A 21,217-nucleotide genomic window follows, 5' to 3' on the forward strand; every position below is an offset into this window, starting at 1 on the left:
GTTATAGCTAGATGTATGAATATAACAATGCGTTGGAACGAGATAACCAACACAATCATCCAGTCAAAATACAAACTATTTGAGTTGCACGATCGTTGAAAATGACATAAGTTCAAACACACACATCTGTGTAACATGAGTAATGTGAGTTATAACATTCATGCAACAATGACTTACTATGATAAGTATTCGTTAACATTAATTATTAGTTAATGGGCAATAGTCTTCTATTAAAGTGACTAATTCAGCTTTAAAAGCATAAATGACCCAGTTGTAGTTGCCTCCCATTTCATAACAAGCAAACATACCATACACAGCAAATTTCTTAGAGCGGTTACCTCCCTTATCAATACCAGCTAACAGACAATGCGCTCTCTGGACCCAAACGGCTTTTTATTGCATAAACCAGCTCTTTACGGAGACTCCGGAGATGGACGAAGTGTTACGATTGCGACAATGCGCAGAAAACGTACAATGGTAACCTCCCCTTTCTCTAAAATTTAACATTCTTATGTTCTAAAATTTGCAGAAAATTTCAGATTCTTATAAGTACAATATATTGGTTAGTTAATACTTTTATTGACATAATGACGGTTGCGAGTTTATTCGGATTGCGTTTAACTTTTATTCTTTAAAGAATGGAAATGAAAAAGGCGATTTTGCGTGACTAATGTGTATTTATCAATTCCTGGAAGAGAAAGACAGTGCCATTTATGTCTAGTGGGCTCTCCCATCCTTCTAAATTGGATCAATTTATTTCCAATGTTAGGGATGTATAGTATATTTATTTCTATATTTAGAATATTTCTTACATAAATTCTTTTAAGCAAACAGCGCAGACCCAGATGAGACGCCGCATCATGCGGCGTCTCATCTGGGTCTACGCTTTTTGCCAAGGACTTTTTTTAGACGCTAGGCATGCTAGTAAATGAATTAAGCGGTACTTGTATTTTGTGTTAGCATTAAGACGCTGTTATAAATGATCTTTTGCGTCGTTGACGTTTCTGGATACGTTTAATATTGCTATTTTAAAAGATAATTGATACAATATTTAAATTTTCGGAGTAAAATTGTTTGTCATAGTTATAAGTATCCTGACAAAGCACGTGATTATAACAGTAATATATTTTTTAATTTATCATAGTTAATCATCCAATAGAAGTGCAGGCATAAAGTAAAACATGTTAATAATTATAGGTTATTAGACATTTCACTGTACAATAAGGAGATATATTTGGACGAGCACACAGTTTGATGTCATATTGGACGAGCCGTTATTATATCTAATAAATGCATCCAATCGGCATTCTTCATATGTACCACGTGACCGTCCAATATATTCCGGTATTGGATCCAAAAAGTCTGTATTTTTTCATATTGGACAGTTGACTACAAGTGCACTAAGCAATTGTTTTATAACGGTAAAAGCCGTTACCGAGAAAAAGTATCCCAATGTACTGTAATCGACTTACACGGGCGCTTGTCTTGAAAATAGCATAGATGCAATTAAAGCATTTTAAAATCCAAATTAAAATGAAACAAAGCGCTGAAGAAAGGGATATAGAATAAAAAGCTTATTAGACGTTTAAACTGTACAATACGTGATATATTTGGACTCGCACTCAGTTTGAAGTAATATTGGACTCGCCTAACGGCTCGTCCAATATGACATCGAACTGTGTGCTCGTCCAAATATATCTCCGTATTGTACAGTGAAACGTCTAATAACCTATAAATACACAACGATATGGGTCGATATAACCAGTACAATTATATTTTTTCAGTCTTGAAATGGTCTGAAAAATTTATATGATTTGTTAAGAAGATTTCAATACCAAACAAAATAAGGCGTTTACATAAACGGTTTGGGGTTAAATGGAGATGTGATTGCGTTTACGGACAAAATTTAACACTCAAATCGTTTATCATCAAAGTTCGCGGCGGCGAAATGGATAATGTGTCCTCTAAGCAAGGGTCAATGTTGTTTTTTATTATACTGTTCAAATAGTTTACCACGAACATGTTTTACTTTTAAATACATCCATATCCGGAGTTAAATTGTAAAGATTTATCAATGTCAGAGTTGTAGTATCGTATTTCGATGTCAACGCGTTACGATCAAACACTGTGACACAGATTTTTGTAGTCAAATATTCGATAAGGTGCCATACAAAATACGTTTTAAACATGAGAATTATTCTATAGATAACGCAGAAATGAACAGATTCCAAAAGAAAACGTTCATATATATATCATGCTTTTAGTGTAATGGTAATTCAGATAGCGTATGGATTTTTATGAATGATAATCTTTTATGCAGTTTATTTTCACAATTAGTGTCTTTTAATATTTTAAATTTTGCATATTAGAGTGGTCAATTGTTTACCCTTAACCGTTTACCTCTTAGATTTGTATGTTTACGCATTTGTTGTTCCTTAGGAAGTTACATTTAATTTAGACCTTTCTTACTATATTCAAGTGTTAATGGCTTCATTTCCGACCCTGAGATACTGATGAGCAGCAAACAGCATAAAATCCGAACAGAATGCAAGATACTCGCAGGCTGTTCTGGTTTTATGCTGTTTTCACATAGCCATTTTCACCTTGCTTCTGAGTAGGAAATGGTCAAATGACTATGGGGACGATACAAATACTTTCTTTATGATAGTTTTCGCTGGACTAAAATATGAGTAAAGTACACATCGTTCATGATATTTTCTTTGCATTCACGCAACGCAATAGTGAAAGATAACAGTTGTGTTCAAATTTTACCATTCTTATCAGCCTCATAAAAACTCAGTTACTGTTACTGTAGTTGAACACTTAATCATTCATGTTTTACTCAGTAGTTGAACACTTAATCATACATGTTTTACTCAGTAGTTGAACCCTTAATCATACACGTTTTACTCAGTAGTTAAACACTATATCATACATGTTTTACTCTGTAGTTGAACACTCAATCATAAATGTTTTACTCTGTAGTTTGACACTCAATCAGACATGTTTTACTCTGTAGTTGAACACCTTATCATAAATGTTTTACTCAGTAGTTGAACACCTTATCATACATGTTTTACTCAGTAGTTGAACACTTAATCATACATGTTATACTCAGTAGTTGAACACTTAATCATACACTCAATCATACATGCTTACTCAGTAGTTGAACACTTAATCATACGTGTTTTACTCAGTAGTTGAACACTTAATCATACATGTTATACTCAGTAGTTGAACACTTAATCATACACTCAATCATACATGCTTACTCAGTAGTTGAACACTTAATCATACGTGTTTTACTCAGAAGGTGAACACTTAATCATACATGTTATACTCAGTAGTTGAACACTTAATCATACACTCAATCATACATGCTTACTCAGTAGTTGAACACTTAATCATACGTGTTTTACTCAGAAGGTGAACACTTAATCATACATGTTTTACTCAGTAGTTGAACGCTTAATCATAATTTTTTTTTCTTCATATGCTTGATTTCGGTACACAAAATTAAGGTGTCTCGAACATCCATAACACTTTTCGGCATGAAAAAAATCATAAAGACGTACAGAGTGATATCTACTAACTTGTCAATCAATGCCCGTTGTAAGCGATTATATTTTGACAACTTGCCTATTAAAACCAATATTTCAGTTTTTAAACAAACATGAATGTTCAATTTTTAAACAAACATGAATGTATCTGGCTCGGTTTTCAAAGAAAGTCCTTAGAATAGATCCTTGGGCTGCATTAGTTGCAATCGTAAACAATCAAAACTGATCGAAATACAATTGCCCATCCTTTTAAGTAGTTTTAAACATACACCCAATTTACCACCACCGTTATTATAGATAATTGAAGAAGATATTTTTTCTGACTTAAAACGTTTGCTTTGTCATTGAAATTCATATGATAAAAACTTTTAAAAATGTGCCACGCGTGTGAACAAGACATGTAACATATTTAAAAACAAGTAGATGTATAGTTAACATTCAAATGTTTCCAAAATGAATGAATGACATAAAAACGTTAATGTAATATTTCATGAAAAATATTTGAGACTGACTGACTGTTCGTTAAAGAACGTACAGTTATTCGATAAGCAAATATATTATTTCTACAGATGTTACATTATGATAAGTTGTTAGTTAATTCGTGAATTAAAGATAAACGAGGATGCCATTTCCCCGCTTTGCAAAAAAGCGTCTAACATCAATCTCTTCTGGTTGAATTTTCATTCAAAGCTAGAATATACGATTTCAATGGTAACATTTTTATCTTGCATTCATAAACCGACTTATGGAGTTAAAAGAGGAATGCTATTTAAAATTAAGTAACAATCTCCAAATGACACCATCAGTCAAATATTGTAAACTTCATGGAACCAGTTTACGGCTATACCGACAGGTGTACTAGTATTTTATGTAAAATCAAAAGTGTGTGTCAATGTGTCATACTAGCGAATCTGGTCAATGTGCCATACGAGCGAATCTGCGATTATTGTGGTTTACCTAGCAGTGTACATGTCTTTTCTATATGGAGATATTGTTCGCTGTTTAACGGAAAATTATCTGTAATTTGAATAACACTTCACTTTTGTGTGTATTTTTGGGGTTTACTTTTTCTGAACTTGTAATCCGGTTTTGTTTTTATATATTATCTTTATATCTCTTTTTTAAATTAAAAGATCGTATAGACTCACTTAAAATTGTAAAATGGTAATATACATGAAAACAATAATAGAATGTCAGTCAATTAAATTAATTTTAAACGATTGTGGTAATTCAATATCTCAAATGATGTTTCTAAACACACGATTTCGAAGTGTTGTGATTTAAGTATTTCAAGTAATAAATCTTATACAACAACGACCTAACATCACGCTATATTTTAGAAGCAAATTAATACATCTAAAGTATACTATTAATCTCATAATTAGATCTAAAATAGTGTATTCTTTATCTCATTATTTTTATATGCAATTGTTTTTATCGATTTAAAATGAAAATATCATATGTAAGGAATCAGTCAAATTTTTGTTATTCTTTATCTCATTATAAGAAACTTTTATAATCGATGTTCAACTTAAAGAAACATATAATATGGTAGGCATCAGTCAAATCTTTGTTAACTTCTACCATTACTTATTTTCATAATTATTATCATCCATGTCACCACACTTAAGAATATTTGCATTTGGCTAAGAAGCAGTTGTCATGCTTAAAAGCTAATAAATGTTGTTGTTTCCAACAATGATTTTGAGATAATCAAAGCAACACTGATTTGCTGGTAGGCGTTGAAAAACCGGTTAATTAATTCGTAGTTGGGATGATTCTTCTTCAGGGTCTGTCCGCAATGACGATTTATAAATTTGAAAATTATTGGCGTCGCACTGAAGTGCGGCGACTAGTATGTAATACGTTTTTTTTCGCTTATGGGAGGAGAAGTTATTTTACGGATCAATGTATATATTTTTTTGTTGTTGTCAGAATATCTTGCATAGTGGTGATTTTGTGTGCAAATAAGTGTAAATAAGTACTGCATTTGTGCCTATAACATTTACTACAACATTTATTGCCAATAATGCAAAGCTAATTCTTTTAATTCATAACTGATTACAGGGACTGGGCAATAACAAAAGATCACAGGGACTGGGCAAATACGCGAACCGGTGAAACTTTCTGGTTTTGTATAAAAACAAAACTTCTTTGTTCCACTATCCTAGCAACCACCTAGTTACTAATTAAGGCGTTAAAGAGCGCGAAGCGCGACATGAATTATTAATTGTAATAATCAGTATTGATAAAGGAAGCAGCCGCTTATCAATGAGGAGCACTATCACAGCACCCCAGTCTCATTACTATCAAGTCCTCCTTCAGGTTTTTTTTAAGAACCAAATATAGAAGGCCGCAGGCCTGACATGTATGTTGCCATTGGTATGGACCCTTTGGTATGGACCTTTAACCCCGCTTACTATCCAGGGTTTAAACTTCCGGGTTTACATTTAAACCGACTATTAATAGCCTATTAATAGCATAGTTAGAAGGTGATTTTTCAAGCGGTTCCGTAGTGTAGTGGTTACACGCTCGCTTCACATGTGAGAAGCCCAAGGTTTGAGCCCCAGTAGAATTACATTATTTTATTTGTTTTCTATGTTAACGTTTTGTTTTGATGTAGACATTTTAGTTTAAATAAATATGCTGTTTTATTGTAACCATTTTTTGTTTTTATTATGCCCATGAAATATATGTGTGAGAGGGGGGGGGGGGGGTTCGTTAACACATTAAAACTTTTACAGTGTTTTCATATCAATGAGTACTCAACCCCTATCGTAAATGAGCAACGTAAGAATAAGTTAGAATCATCTCCCCTTGAAGTTGAGAAAAATATGAAATTACGCTTACAAGATGAAGCAGATGTTTTAAAACCTACATAGTTCTGTTCCATTAATGAAAACTGCACACGGATGCTAGTAAAAAAAGGAAACCAATGTAAATAAAATGAACTATGAAATATTTGGGGGTTACAACACAAAATCATAGATAATGGTTATTTGTGAGTTATAACACAACATCATAGATAATGGTTATTTGGGGGTTATAACACAAAATCAAAGATAATGGTTATACCAGTATCTTTTTCTATTTTGTTTAAAATAATCGGCCAATATATTAATATTTACAGTAGAAAAAAAATCGTTCCATGTAACTTCATTGAGTGCCTTTTACACTGATATTCCCGACGCCCTTTGATGCTTTGCATCAATACTTATGTTGTAAAGCGTTGCAACGCGAAACGAATGAATAATTTGGAGACTTATGTTGTTGTCGTTATATTTTGTGGCATTACGAGGATAACGAGTATAAAATACATCACTAACTGTATGAGCACGGATGGCCGATAGGTCTAAGCGTTATACTTTTACTCCAGGGGTTAGTGGTTCGAGCCCAGTTGAGGGTTACTTTTTTCTTTCTTTCATTTTATTCCTGTTGTTTTACTGGAGCTGTTTAGGTCCAATGTTTACTTTATAAATTTAACGCATTTTATGACAAACTTCAATATCTGCCAAAATTAGGAAAAGGCCCCTTTAACTACACTGTTCAATAAAATTTATTATTTGAATTTTTATCAATTTTACATTATGCTTTATAAAACAAGTACGCGATTTAGTTGAAGTTTTAATATCCGTTCAACATGCTAAGTCATACAAGAAATTATTTTATTAAATGAATGATCTCATATAGTTTATGAAAGTGGTACTTCAAAGGTATGAACATTAAAACAGGAAAACTTCGACGCAAATGGTGTATACAAGTTGCATTTCAGAAGTATCAACGTTTCAGGAGCGATGATTATGATAAACCTAAGGCAAGTTTTATCTGTAAATTTTTCGCACATTTTTCTTAATCTCTTTTCCATGTCACGTGTGCCTGATTGTTAAATAAATGTGTGTTGTCTGTCCGCCTTTTTTGTTAGGAGAACGAACAAGACAAGATAACACGAAAAACTCTCTTATCAATTTTATAATAACAAAGTTTATAAAAATCACACAGAAGAAAGTTGATATACGAATTCTTCATTGAATGCAAACACCAAGTATCTATACAGAAAATATCACTATGCACCACTGGCACACATTGTCATAGAAACATAAGTAAATTGAACATCACCATTACGTTAATTTAAAGGTATGAGTTAAGGCTAATCCTAACCCTAACCCGTCCCCTAACCCTAATCCTAACCTTCTACCCCCCCCCCCCCACCCCCATGCGCATTACAATACCATGCCTCGCTTGTTGTTCTTGTCCGCTTCCCAAATTTTAACAATAGTTTGAAAAGACCACACGAAGTTCGTTTCCATGTTAAATTATACCTCTGTGATGAATTAATATTTGAGATGTGCTTGCAACATACATCAACGTAGTGTGTTTACATAGCACATTTATCAGTAAAACAATAACGTGTAATGTGCATATTGAATAGAATAGAGCGTAAACTTAACATATTTAACTGAATGGAAATTATATAACCATGCTGAAATTTGTATATTGCTGTTTAACACGGGTAAACATGAATATTTTTTTCAGAAGAACAAAACCATCGACTAGGCATTCATGATGTGAGCCCGAATACTAATGAAATGAATCGAGAGTATTATTATTATGTATTTAAAGATTTATGTTCAAGTCTTGATAAGACGGACATGTGAAGTTTGGATTTATTATTATCTCCTGATCATATTTTCATAATTCGTATTCCTATTCGTTTTAAATATAATAATATAACATACTCCGATATTTGCTAACAGTTCACATGTTAACCACAATATCCACACGATTGTCGATTTGAATTTCACAACAACAAGTCTGTATTATTGTTAAATGGGAAGAAATTACAAAATGTACTCAATGCTCTTATGCACAGCATCTCGCTGTATATTGTCTTCTCTGAAATACCCGATAATTTGTTTTACAATGTACCGATTTACTTTTGATGTTTATAATATGAATGACCTGTGACTTTGTTTTAAGTATACTGTATGTGTCATTTCTTTTCGCATGGGCGTATTGCCTTCTGTATTACTAAATAAACTTAACTAAACACACTATTAACGCTATTGTGAAGAAAACTTTTCTGTACATAAATTCACATGTGTTCACAAGTTCGTTACCATTAAACATATTTGTATTGTTTAAGTTATTTATCAAACCCGAATGACACTGCTATTTGAGAATATTAACATATTTAGATCAAAGGGTGCAACAAAGTATTTAACCCCAAGTAAACAAGTACGCTTTTCCTACATTATAAGATGTTATTCTTATAATGTATTCACACTTTCAAATCGGTCGCAATTGCAATATTCAATTACAGTCAATGCGCCCACATAAATTTACTTTAAGCGTGTAAGTTAATTTCGAAATAATTTAAATATAGTAAACGCTGATGTTTAACAATTCGTATGTATTTCGGTCTTTGTTCGCCATGCCACAATCAGGTGTCAAAGTACTTCATCACAGAACAATATTTAAAAGAACTTCAATATGAGACAAGGAAGACATTTCTATTATGCACCATACTCGATAGGTATAAATATTGTAACACTTAGTGGGAGGCGGTTGGCCTATCATTACAGCTTTGAAAGATTGTAGTTGTAAACTTACTGTATACGTATTATCATGGGAACGTATGAATGGGTCTTGTAGGTTACGCCCGCGTGACAATCATACCACAAACGAAAAGTTATACATAATTGTAAGCGTCTAGAGGCACTTTCGAAATTTGATTCAATTAGTGTGTTCAAATGGCAAAATAAGTTAGTATGGGGTAGTCGGTTGATTGATACGACTGACAGCAGTGCGCATTCATTTTTGCATTCGATTGACAAAAACGACCTAGAATATTATGTTTCCAAAAAATGATTTTGAGATTATAAAAGCAAGACTAATTTGCTGGTAGGCGTTGAAAAACGGTAATTTAAATCGTAGCTTGGATAATTCTTCTTGATGAACTGTCCGCAAAGGTATATTTGATAGAGTTTGTTTTAAATGCTCATTTGGTGTGCGATTATTACTGGGTTAAGTGTAATGCTAGCCCTAAAACAAATTTTACCCCCCCCCCCAGTTATTTGCATTCACCGTTCAAAGGCGGGGATCAAAGTGTTGATTTTGAAAGTTGTGGTCTTGTTATAAAAGTGTGTAAAACAAATTCTCTCTTGATAGGGTTCGTGTAGTTCAATTGTTCGTCATATATCACAATGCTATAGGATTTTGGTAATTGTTTACCCATCTTAAACGTCTTTGTGTTGTACTGAACTATGCACATAGAAATTATACCACTTTAACTATTTAACAATAGTTAAAAGTGTTTTACCGTTTGAATGTAAACTGCAAAAATCTAAAACATTTTCTAGATTTTGTCCATCTAAATTGTGAATGTTTATCACCTACACATTGTTATAACTAGTCTCAACATTGAAAAAAAGAAAACAATAGTCACAAAATAATACATATTTAATATAATTATTATTCATACTTGATAACAGAATGTGCTTCGCAAAATAGGCGATGCATCCATCCGACTGACGGTTCTATTCAACAACTTGAGTTCACAATGCTTACTATCGTGGTATCGCAATATGGTGAACAACAAAACACACTCTATTCTGGCTATGTACTTATCCTACTGTTTAGCGATCTGTCCAGCCCTACTGGAACGTACTTACAAACTGTGCTCTCTATATATTTTGTCGCTTTTTTGCATTGTTCATATATATATAGGATCTGGCACGAGTTGTCATATTATACCATATTTTATTAAACGAGTTCAGGAATTTTGTTAGTAAGCGAGCCTTTGGCGAGTTTACTAACGAATTTCCTGGACAAGTTTAATGAAATATGATAGTATGATATGACAACGAGTGTCAGATATTTTTAATCACATGCTTTTAAATGAGCAAATTAAATAAATATTTACGCAAACATAATGATAAATCTCGAATATTGTTTACATTTCCAGACGTCATTTGGAATGCCTCGGCTTTTACAAAATAACAAAATTTTGATTGTTCAATAAACGAAAACTAAGCCAATTAAAACGCTTCAAAATGTGTAATATAAAAAAATATGTAATGGTTGTATTACATTGGAAACAGGGTATAGCCAGTGATAAAAATAAAATACGTTTACAATTAATAATGACTTTCATATCATTATGCGATTTAAAAACCAGGATACACTACAGGCGAAACAATAGGATGCAAAACTGTGTAGGTCGCTAACAAAATGCAAACATGTGACAATTTTATTAACTGAATTAGAGCAATGTAAAACAAGATAATATAGTGTATCATACATCTAGAAACGAGGTCAGAAAAGTGTTTCAATTTAATGATTGTAATTATAAATCGCGATAACATGAATGTTATCCATCATAGCTTATAATTGTGTCATTAAATTTAGATTAAAGTCTGTTCTGGTCGGTGCATATCGATATTCTTCCGTCCGTGTGTAACGTTATAGCGTAAAAGTGTAGCCTAATTATTAGCACTGATTATATAATGATACTATTTAATGCCGCGTGAAGAAAACATTTTGACCAACAAAGCCATACATGGTCAATTTTTAAGAGCAATTATGCACATATTTTCTATTGTAACTATATTTAACTAAACGTAATTCAAACTTGAAGATCAAAAGGCGTTTACGTACATTTTGTGCTTAATTCCTTTAAAATACTATGCATTAAAACCGAATACTTTCTATTTTTAGTTGTAAAAACACTTAAAATGATCTATAAACTAATTTTCTCTGAAACCTTATTCACAAACCGTTTTGTGAATTTGATTATTTAAAGTTATTTTGTATATATACAACGCTTTTTCTGATTTATATTATATTTCATAATAATGCAGATGACAATACGAAAACTGCTGAAATGAAAATATCTACATCATAATTTCTACACGTCCTGTTTAAAATAATCAGTGAAATGTTTTAAAGGTTTGTGACACGCACAGTTTTGTTAATTCTCTACATAAACAACACTTCGTATAAACCACGTAAATGATGCAATAACAACATCTAAAAAGTTGAGTAGATAAAATAGTTGATTTTTAGATAGCGAGTATATGTTTTCGATAAAACCATTGACCCAAATGTAGTCTAAATGGTTTGTCACATGCCGATGACGTTTGTGGGACTATTCATTGTTTTAGATTAAAATACATTTAAAAATGCAACTTGTTCAAAACCCGTGTCAAAGTCAGTAGGATAAACCAACAGCTATACCACTCTACAATTGTAACACACACACACACACACACACACACACACACACACACACACACACACACACACACACACACACACACACACACACACACACACACACACACACACACACACACACACACACACACACACACACACACACACACACACACACACACACACACACACACACACACACACACACACACACACACACACACACACACACACACACACACACACACACACACACACACACACACACACACACACACACACACGGACGCACGCACGAACGCATCCACGCATGCACCACGCACGCACGCGTACACACGCACGCACACTCACGCACATGCACACGCATCGGCTACAGTGTCAAACAGACATCGCAGACCAGAGGCACAAATCAAGCCTGCGTGCATCAGATTAAATGTGATGCTTTAAGTATACATGCTTCAATAATAGGTTAAATAAATATATTTTAACATGCGTCTCGGAAAAATCGCGATGGAAACAAAATGTCAGCAATATGTCAGTTATAAATTTTGCCCATATTGCTGTTTATTTTGTTGATTAAAATAATGTATAAGATAAAGCGTTATTTGTGTTTCCTTAAATTTATGTGATGATACCATTTTATCCTAATATCTTAATATCTTCTCTTAATGTAAAACAGATTCAACATAGACGTAATAAACATTTAAACACATAATAACTTTATTTTATAAAGTTGATTTGTTTTCTATGCCCGTAGCTTAGATTAAACCCCCGAAAACTTCGAAGGCCATTCAAATGCCAAATGTTCACCTTTATGGGACTTGAACATACTGTGATGTATTATATTTCAACTGAACATCTGACCGCTTTTAACACGCCATAATATGGTATTTCACTCGGTTTGTCGCGAAAAGTTTTTATTTATTTAAACAAATTATGTAAGTTGGTACGGATAGACTTACTGCTAAATTGGTGGTGGTCTGAAAAGAGATATTAACAGGCTACTTTTGACGTTACTTTCTCATCTCAAAGAGTGTTCACATTATTATTAACAACCATATTCACGTTTACTTCTTAAAGATGGGTATAAAGTGTCTGCCACCGATATTACATTTCAACGTCATTGAACTCTGACTGAGATTGCAATTTTGTGTCATAAATCAACGAATTCAGTAATTTGATAGATAAAAAAATACTGTTAAGTACTTAATTACATAAAATTTGAGCCGGAAGAATTCGAAAGTACAAAAGAGAAATTGATGTTAGGTTAGGGTGACCTGATGTGATGACGTTGCACACTCAATATAAAACTGCTTCTCCTTGGATCTTTGGTAGTGCTCCTGGTGTTCTCATCCTCGGCTATTGCCGGAGGTAAGTAAATACATGTTTATCGTATATCTTATTTGTTCAAACATATTTTGATTTAAATCTGCAGATTGTTAGAATAATGCAATTTACATTGCGTTAAGGCGACAAATCAACGGACAAATAAAATTTATTTTAAATATACTTTCTTGTTTCAAATATACATGTATTATTTCGTTAATACATTATAACAATTATATTTGCAAAATGTAGTGAGATTTTTGTTAATCACATTTAAGTTAAATAAATATTAATAAGTTGTTTGCGACATTTATTTAAGAAAAAATAAAGAAGTCTTTGTGCATGATAGTGCAATTAACAAGATCCATTTGTATTAATTGTTTTTATTCTTTGCTAAATGAACGCTTTTGCGCGCCGTCTATCCGGTTTAAATCGGCCATATGTTTTAATATAATACTAGCGGGTATTTATCAGAATTTCTCTGCTGATAATTTGCTGGTGTTATAATTTCTTTATTTACATAATAATATGTTAACATCAATATTAGCAGTATGCATTTATTTTTGTGAAGTTTGTTAACACTTAGAAAACGAGAAATAGCCAAAATAAATCATGCATACTCAACTGTTCTAGAGATGAATGTGTGAGGAATAAATGTCTTAGTGCTAGTGACTGTCATGCAATATAAAAGGCAAAAGCTATAATACATAATCTAATGCTACATAATAGAAGTTGATTTTTACTGTGCAAAGTAGAAATAGCGTGGAAAAATGGCCCTAAAACAACGGCATCTAAATTGTTTTCAGATAATCAAATCAATCGTTAATTAATAAATCAAGATATATTCAATTACGATACTAAATTAAGTTTACGAACGGGTTTAAAAACAAACTTGACTTTGTATTGTCAAATATTAATGTGAGCGGCAACATTGAAGTAAAGACTTTGGATTGTCATTTAAAATCTGTACATAAAGCGATTTTGAAGTCATCATTTCCTGTATTTGGTCTCTATAATATCAACTCATAACTATCGATATGTGAATACGTGTACACACACTAAGGTAGAATTAAACTACTTCTTCTGCTTGAACAATAAAAACAACTACTACTGCGACTTCTGCTTCTTCTAATACGACTTCTGCTGCTACGGTGCGTAAATAAGGTTTTGTGATTCTTCAATATTTAGCGAACATGGCACATATATACCAAAAATACTAAAATAGTAATTATTCCGCCGCTATTTATTGGGTCAAAAACAGCATTTTTCAGGCTATATACGTGTACATTAAGAAAGATCAATAAATAAAACAGATAACAATATATACATTGTTTGGAACAAAGGTAAATATTAATCATTGAAATGAATGTCGTCCGTTTACACGCGGCGTAGTATGCAGCCACGGCACTTTGGTGTTTTACTAGGGATGCAAATGATAAACCGGTTAGCCGGTTAACCTACAGAAACGACCAATTAACCGTTTAAATTTTCAATAAAAGGTTAACCTAAAAGAAGTTTTGATTATGCTTTTTTCATGGAACAATTCGTATGAATTTACGTTTTGCATGCGACATACTGCTAACTTGCGCTGGCGACTAGGTAGAACAACATGCCTCATGTTGACACAATAATAAATAACGATATTAAATTAAATTTGTGGACCTAAGAAACACGATTTGCTCATTTACCACAATGTGTTAACGCTTTAGTCCAGATTCGGCTGAGATAAAGTGACAAAACATTTTTATATCCATCATGATTAATGCATATATAGACCTCCTTCAATTGGAACGGTTACACAATATAGCACCATAAATATTTGATCTGAATGCTAGTTTTATACATTTGGGCCATTATTTCTGTTTATGTAGTAGACATGCGAATACAATCCAAATAAAAGCTTTTCATATGGTAACATAAAATAATTATGTAATTTAAGCTTTAAACAATAACAAATTCATTTCCATCATAAAAATGTATGCATTAGTCTGATCAAAAGGTTAGATCGTTTCTTGTTTCAATACAATTCTGAATGCTTTAAATAATTTGATAATATTATCTTTAGAAACTTTCGATTTGTGAGCTTCACGAACGAGATTAACCTTCAACTAATTATTGCATATACTGCTACATATAAGGTTTTGATACATTCTGAAAATACTGAAAGTGAATTATAAGCATGTTTTTTTATATTTCTCTGTACATAATAATATGAACAAACATTAATTCAACTTAGCCAGCATGGGAAAATGCGTTTTATCAATTGAAATATATTCTTTATATATCAGAAGTGACTACCGGTAATTACCAATATTTTTTTATTTAGAATACGGCAATTATATTCCATAGTAGACGTAGAGAATACTATGTTAGTGTGATTGTGCATTTGAATTTATCCGACGAGTTGAAGAAAAGTTTACATGGCGAGGCAAAGCTGTGTAGGCCTTTCTGAGACGAGGAATTCAAGTTCACAATCACACTAATATAGTATTCCATTTATCCTACGATATTTTTTGAATTTGTTCCCGGTGTAATAACAAGGTCTTTAATTGCTGAAAAAAAATTAATAACATATTAAATGAACTGAATCTAACCTTGCGTAGTAATATTAAAATGGATTGTGATCGTTCCCATTAACGCCACTCGGAACAGTCCCACAAAAACAGAGTAACAAGACAAAATATAGCTATATGATTCGGTTCAAATTTATTCAGCTTTCAAAATGTTACACACTCAAGTAGAACACTGAAGCTTTTGTTAAAACTTAAATTCTAATTTGACCACTGCAAAATACAAACAAGGCTGCCATTTTGAATTTATTCGTCAAGCATGATTCAGCATTTATCCCCGCCAATAACATTAATTTTAGTCTACAAAACAACTCTTCTTTTTGCACACTTTTACTAACTGGCAAACAAATGTCAAACATCCACTGGTTCTTGTTCTACTCTCCAAAATCTTGCAACAATCATGTTTAGTTTCTTCAAGTTTTGTAAGCTTCCACGACGAGAAATTTCCATGTAAATTCTGCACACATTTACCTTTTAAAATGTACATGACTTCATCTCCATCAATCTCTTCCAATTGCCATCAGGCAATTCTTTGTGGACAGTTATTCTTTGATCGACTGACATAAGAACGACTTATTCATCAAAGAAATTATCATTTAAAGTAAACATCGATTTCCTTCGATAAGTTAAAGTACAATTCACTTTTCTTAATCCGTCAATTTTTCAACAAAACATCGCGTTGTGCGAGTAAATTAGACATTTAAAAAAATCGAAAATTCAGTCTCACCGGTTTCATTCGAGTAATATATTCCAACACTTTTATTCACATTGTGTATAATATTTCATCGTAAACACACACAATCGTATCAAAAGCAGACATTAGCGTCCTCGATTTGAATGACGCAATCAAGTGATTTTGTCAGCTTTGTAGTAAAATAAGGTCTAGCTGTGTAGTTAAATAAGCTCTTTTTAAACATATGACGAATTGTTAAAGCTTCTGAGCGTCGTGGTAAGAGTGTCTGGTTATTTATATACTGTATATTAATGTGAAAATTAAACATTCAATAGTGATATATTTAAATTTATTTATTGTATTGATATGATTATTGTCATTGATAAAATGTAATGAAATAACAAGATAATATACGTTTTCTTTTTTTATATGGTAAATAAAATGCTTATTAAATATCTTGATACATTTTAACTACTAAAATCGTCTACAAGTCGCCACTGCGTTTGACCTTTAACAAGAGGTGAAAGGCCAAAAAAGTAGCCCCTATGTAGATGTACTAGCCGTTGTGTAAAGGCAAGGTGTGTGATAAACCTTACATGTATCCAATGGGTCGTATAATAATGCATAGCACAATATTTTCAGTACTACCAGTAATGTAACGTTCGCTTCGTCGCATTTGAGAAATGATAGATTGTATTTAAAAACAAACAACACGTTTTTATCCCATACATTGTGGATGAAACTTGATTGAGAGTGTGAATCCCTAGTTTAAGTGCATTTATTAACCATGTAAATGAGGACATTTGTACCTGTACTGCTGCTTAAGCATATTTTAAAACATATTCGAACAAAGCTTGTCCTTGTTGCAACGAAAGTATTATTGTTGGCATTCAGTAAAAGTAAAATAGCTTGTTGGTTTGGTAAACGTAGAATACTGAATATTGCAATCTTATAGTTGTTTATTCGGGGATAATACGAACTGCAGAATGCTAAGTAAATAATGTTTTGCATATGCATGTGCGTTTGAGATACGTTTTTAACATTCATGTATCAAATTAAAATTAAAATATTTTGATGGTCAACCCTAGCTAACGTACACTCAGAAAGACTACAGTCGTTCCAACCAGATGTTTATGTAATGGAAAAATATGCTACAGATCCACATTAATAAAATATCTAATATAAAAAATAAAACAAAAACTACGTGTATTATTTAGCCTAAGAGTTTGTTTAGGTTTTCGTCGAAATGAACAAATAGAGCCTTTGATAATCCCCTTTATGCATACAAACACTCGTGATAGGTAAGGATAGTATCATTGTACTAGAGCTGTGTTTTTGAAACACAATGCCCCCTATTGCGCCGCTTTGAAGCCATAAATTTGACCTTTGACCGTGACGAATGACCTTGACCTGGACCTTTCACCACTCGAAATGTGCAGATCCATGAGATACACATGCATGCCCAATGTCAAAACTGTATGACCAAAGTTAAGTTTTTGGACAGACACACACAATAACAGACAGACAGACAGACAGGCCTAAAACAAAATACTCTCGATCATTCGATCCGGGGGCATAAAAACACCCATTCACTGAGATTCATCCAAACGTCAACAGTGAGATGCATCTGTGTGTGGAGAAACATTGAAACTGTATGATATTCACACGCTTCTCAAAGTAGTAAAACTTACGTACATGTAAGAAGCTTTATTCACAATGCATTCAACATTTTTTTAGAAATCAAACCATCAGGATTGTATGACTTAATATTACAGAATTTATACATTGTACAATTGCATGGACAAATACAGGCGATTCAAAGGCGGGAGTTGTTTCAGTTATATAACTTCTAGGACAGTTGTCGAACCTACATAATAGCTTAATATTTCTTTTAGATTAATATAACGTGTTCATGTGTTTTTTTTATGTTTTGATTGCAATTCCAAGTGTTCTGCTACTATTAAATTGATAAGTGTTATCTCCAAAACTTACATTAAAATATTTAGATCCAAATGATAATTTTTTTCTGTGTATATCATTCTTTAAAATTCGTGTACATATAATTTCTCATACACTTTCAGACAACTTACGGGTTCGTGCTTGCAGCGTTCGAAAGGTCTAAAACAGAAAGAACCGGAAAGCAACACCATGCTTATATCGCGATGATGTTGCTTCTTTACATCATTTAGAAGATTATAATGCGACGGAAGATACGGGTTATTCTTTACTTTTCGGTGTGGCTTTTTATGGCATTGATATGCATAGTATTGAACATCATCAATATAGATTGGGGAAAAACAGAAACCGCGAGTGGTATACTAATCGTGATAGTTCTTGGAGTTCTTCAAGGATCTGTGCTTGAGTTTCCCGTGCAGACAATTGCCACGTTACTAATTGGCGGTGAACGACGTGATAATAAACGCGCCCCATGTGATCGTTTGACTGCTATCCTCAATTACAATCTACTAGCAACCGGAAAAGACGATATTCTGGAATGTTTTGAAATGATGTATAAGGCGTATGTCGGAAACCTCAGTCCAAATGTTTCGGCTGTTTTGTTAAGTGCTACTAACGACGAGAAACTGAAGGAATATGAAATAGAGATACGGGATAAGTATCGTGCTATTTTGTATGACGACTTATACAGAGAAGGCCAGGCGTTTGCTCGTGGTGAATATCAACAGGTGGATCGCTTACACCTTGAACATGTCTGGGCGATGTATGCTGATGTAGATAGAAATGTTTTCATGGCTGATTATCTTGAGGAAATATGTGACCGATATGCCCGTGAATTTATGGTAGTACATCGAGTAAGCCGCGTCCTGAGGAAATGTGGGCAGTATCAAGACCTTATGCTCCTTTCAGAAGGGGAATGCAAAGCATATTCGTATTGTGACAAATCTTATTACGGCCGATCAGCCCGTGAACCCGGCGAATCATTATTTCACACAAGCGAAGACGTATCTAATATAAAAGAGAGGAAATTTGACTACACACTTGTTTTAGACGCCGACACGGGTGTACCTCGGGGCGGGGTTTTTGATATACTAAGCATTGCAGCCGCGCATCCTGAGAGAGGCATCATTCAACCATCAATCAAACTCCATTGCGACTCAGGGAACACAATGTTCATGCATCTGGAGGCAATGAGACAAAGCATATATGAACCAATGACAAACGCAATAACCGCCCTTTTTGAACAATCGTCGTTCTTCGGAAAAGCATTAATTAAAAATAAATTATACATTGACTACGTGATTGGTTCCAAAGATGATCTCATCGAAAGAGTGCCAGTTGACGTGCTTAGTCATGACACCTTTGAAGCAGCGCTGCTGAAGCCGTTGTATGCTGGAAGTACTTTCCTGCTAGAAACACCTAGCACTAACTATGTGACATGGAACATACGTGAGCGACGATGGAACAGGGGTGAAATACTTCTAGCAATGTATTTCTGGAAAAACGCATTCGGTAAACCTATGCGATGGCTTCAAAAGAAACTTCAGCGGTCTAAATTTAATAAGACCAAAGTCAGGACAGAAACAAAACTAGACTTTGTGACCTCTTACATAGCACATTCGGCGCTGCGACAAATGTTGATGAAGCCTGCTCTTTTATTATATATCATTCTTCAATATTTCGTCTATCTGCGTAACAGATACGCGTCCATCATCATCGTCATGTTCAGTGTACTAGTCTTTCCAAAGTTTGCTACGTGTAATCGCGAAAATTACAAGTTTGTCATCTTGGAAACGATGGCATCCATTCTCCAATTCACGCCTGAAGCGCTAGTTGGTTGCGTGCGCATTTGGCGCGCTTTTTATGCCAATATTTCACTAAATGTAAAATGGGTACCACAACGAGCCGTGGAGGAAGATTTTAAATGTTCTAATCCGTTTCTGGCAAGTTTCAAGCATCTCTGGGGTTATTCAGTGTTTTCTCTAGTAGCAGGTGTTTTAGTTGTTATCTTTCTTGAAAGAGCAATTCTTTTCCTAGCTATGCTAATTACAACAGTCGTTTTACCTATGTACGCTGGATTAACATCGTTAACCAAAGGCTTCAAACGCTGTGAGCCAAGCAGTAAATCTGACAACATTAATGCAGTTGCTGTGCCACATATATACGATAGCATTGGTAACACATCTGAACCTGATATTGAAAAAAACAAAATTGAAGACACTTCGTTGACGCCCAACATGTACACAAATTACGGGTTTGATGACAGCACAGAGTTTCCAAACAATAAACGTACACAGAATAATGTGTCATGGTCCAGGGACGTAGAAAATATGATTGCGAGTTCCGAACGATACGGTCAGATGTTAAGTCTGTCCCCTTTAAGAAATAGTGATTCACTGCGTGTTAATCGTCCTAAAAAGTACGTGTCAGTAATAAACGTGAAACTTCCGAAAGCAGCGGATAAAAACGAAAACAACAAATTTAAGGCTTTAAATCTCCCTGGTAGTGATAATCCTCATTCACATGTGAATATGTCGACCAGGAGCTCTAGCTCTGGATCATCGCTTTCCTCGAAAATCCCTAACACAGACACTGCTCCTACTGAAAATGGGATCATTTGGCATGTTAAAAACGTAACCTTTATAAAGATATTTAATTTAAAAGACTCAAACAAATGAAATCTCTAAAATATAGAACGAAGTATTCATACTACATAACAAGTTCCCAAAGAGCATACACGCTAATTTCACATTTCCATATGTATCTACGTACATTAATGGAATAATTGGCCTATATACGTATCAAATATAAATAATATTGGCGGCATATATTAATCAAAATGTCCTTTTTACTCAAGGTGTTTTTAAAATCAGGCTGATGGCCATTTTGGCAGTACCCGAAATGTGTTCATGCGCGAA

General features: G+C 33.5%; 1 protein-coding gene across 1 annotated transcript; it reads left to right on the forward strand.

Moving 5' to 3' along the window:
- Positions 1-18,541: 18,541 nt before the first annotated feature.
- LOC127840614 (uncharacterized) lies at positions 18,542-20,977 on the forward strand. The gene has a single exon (XM_052369023.1). The coding sequence runs from the start codon at positions 18,542-18,544 to the stop codon at positions 20,975-20,977; it is 2,436 nt and encodes an 811-aa protein (XP_052224983.1).
- The last annotated feature ends 240 nt before the right edge of the window (positions 20,978-21,217 follow it).

This window comes from Dreissena polymorpha, chromosome 8, assembly GCF_020536995.1.
Source record: "Dreissena polymorpha isolate Duluth1 chromosome 8, UMN_Dpol_1.0, whole genome shotgun sequence".
NCBI classification, from domain to species: domain Eukaryota; kingdom Metazoa; phylum Mollusca; class Bivalvia; order Myida; family Dreissenidae; genus Dreissena; species Dreissena polymorpha.

Coding starts and splice junctions, on each gene's coding strand:
- LOC127840614 (XM_052369023.1), top strand. CDS start 18,542: ATGCGACGGAAGATACGGGTTATTCTTTACTTTTCGGTGTGGCTTTTT.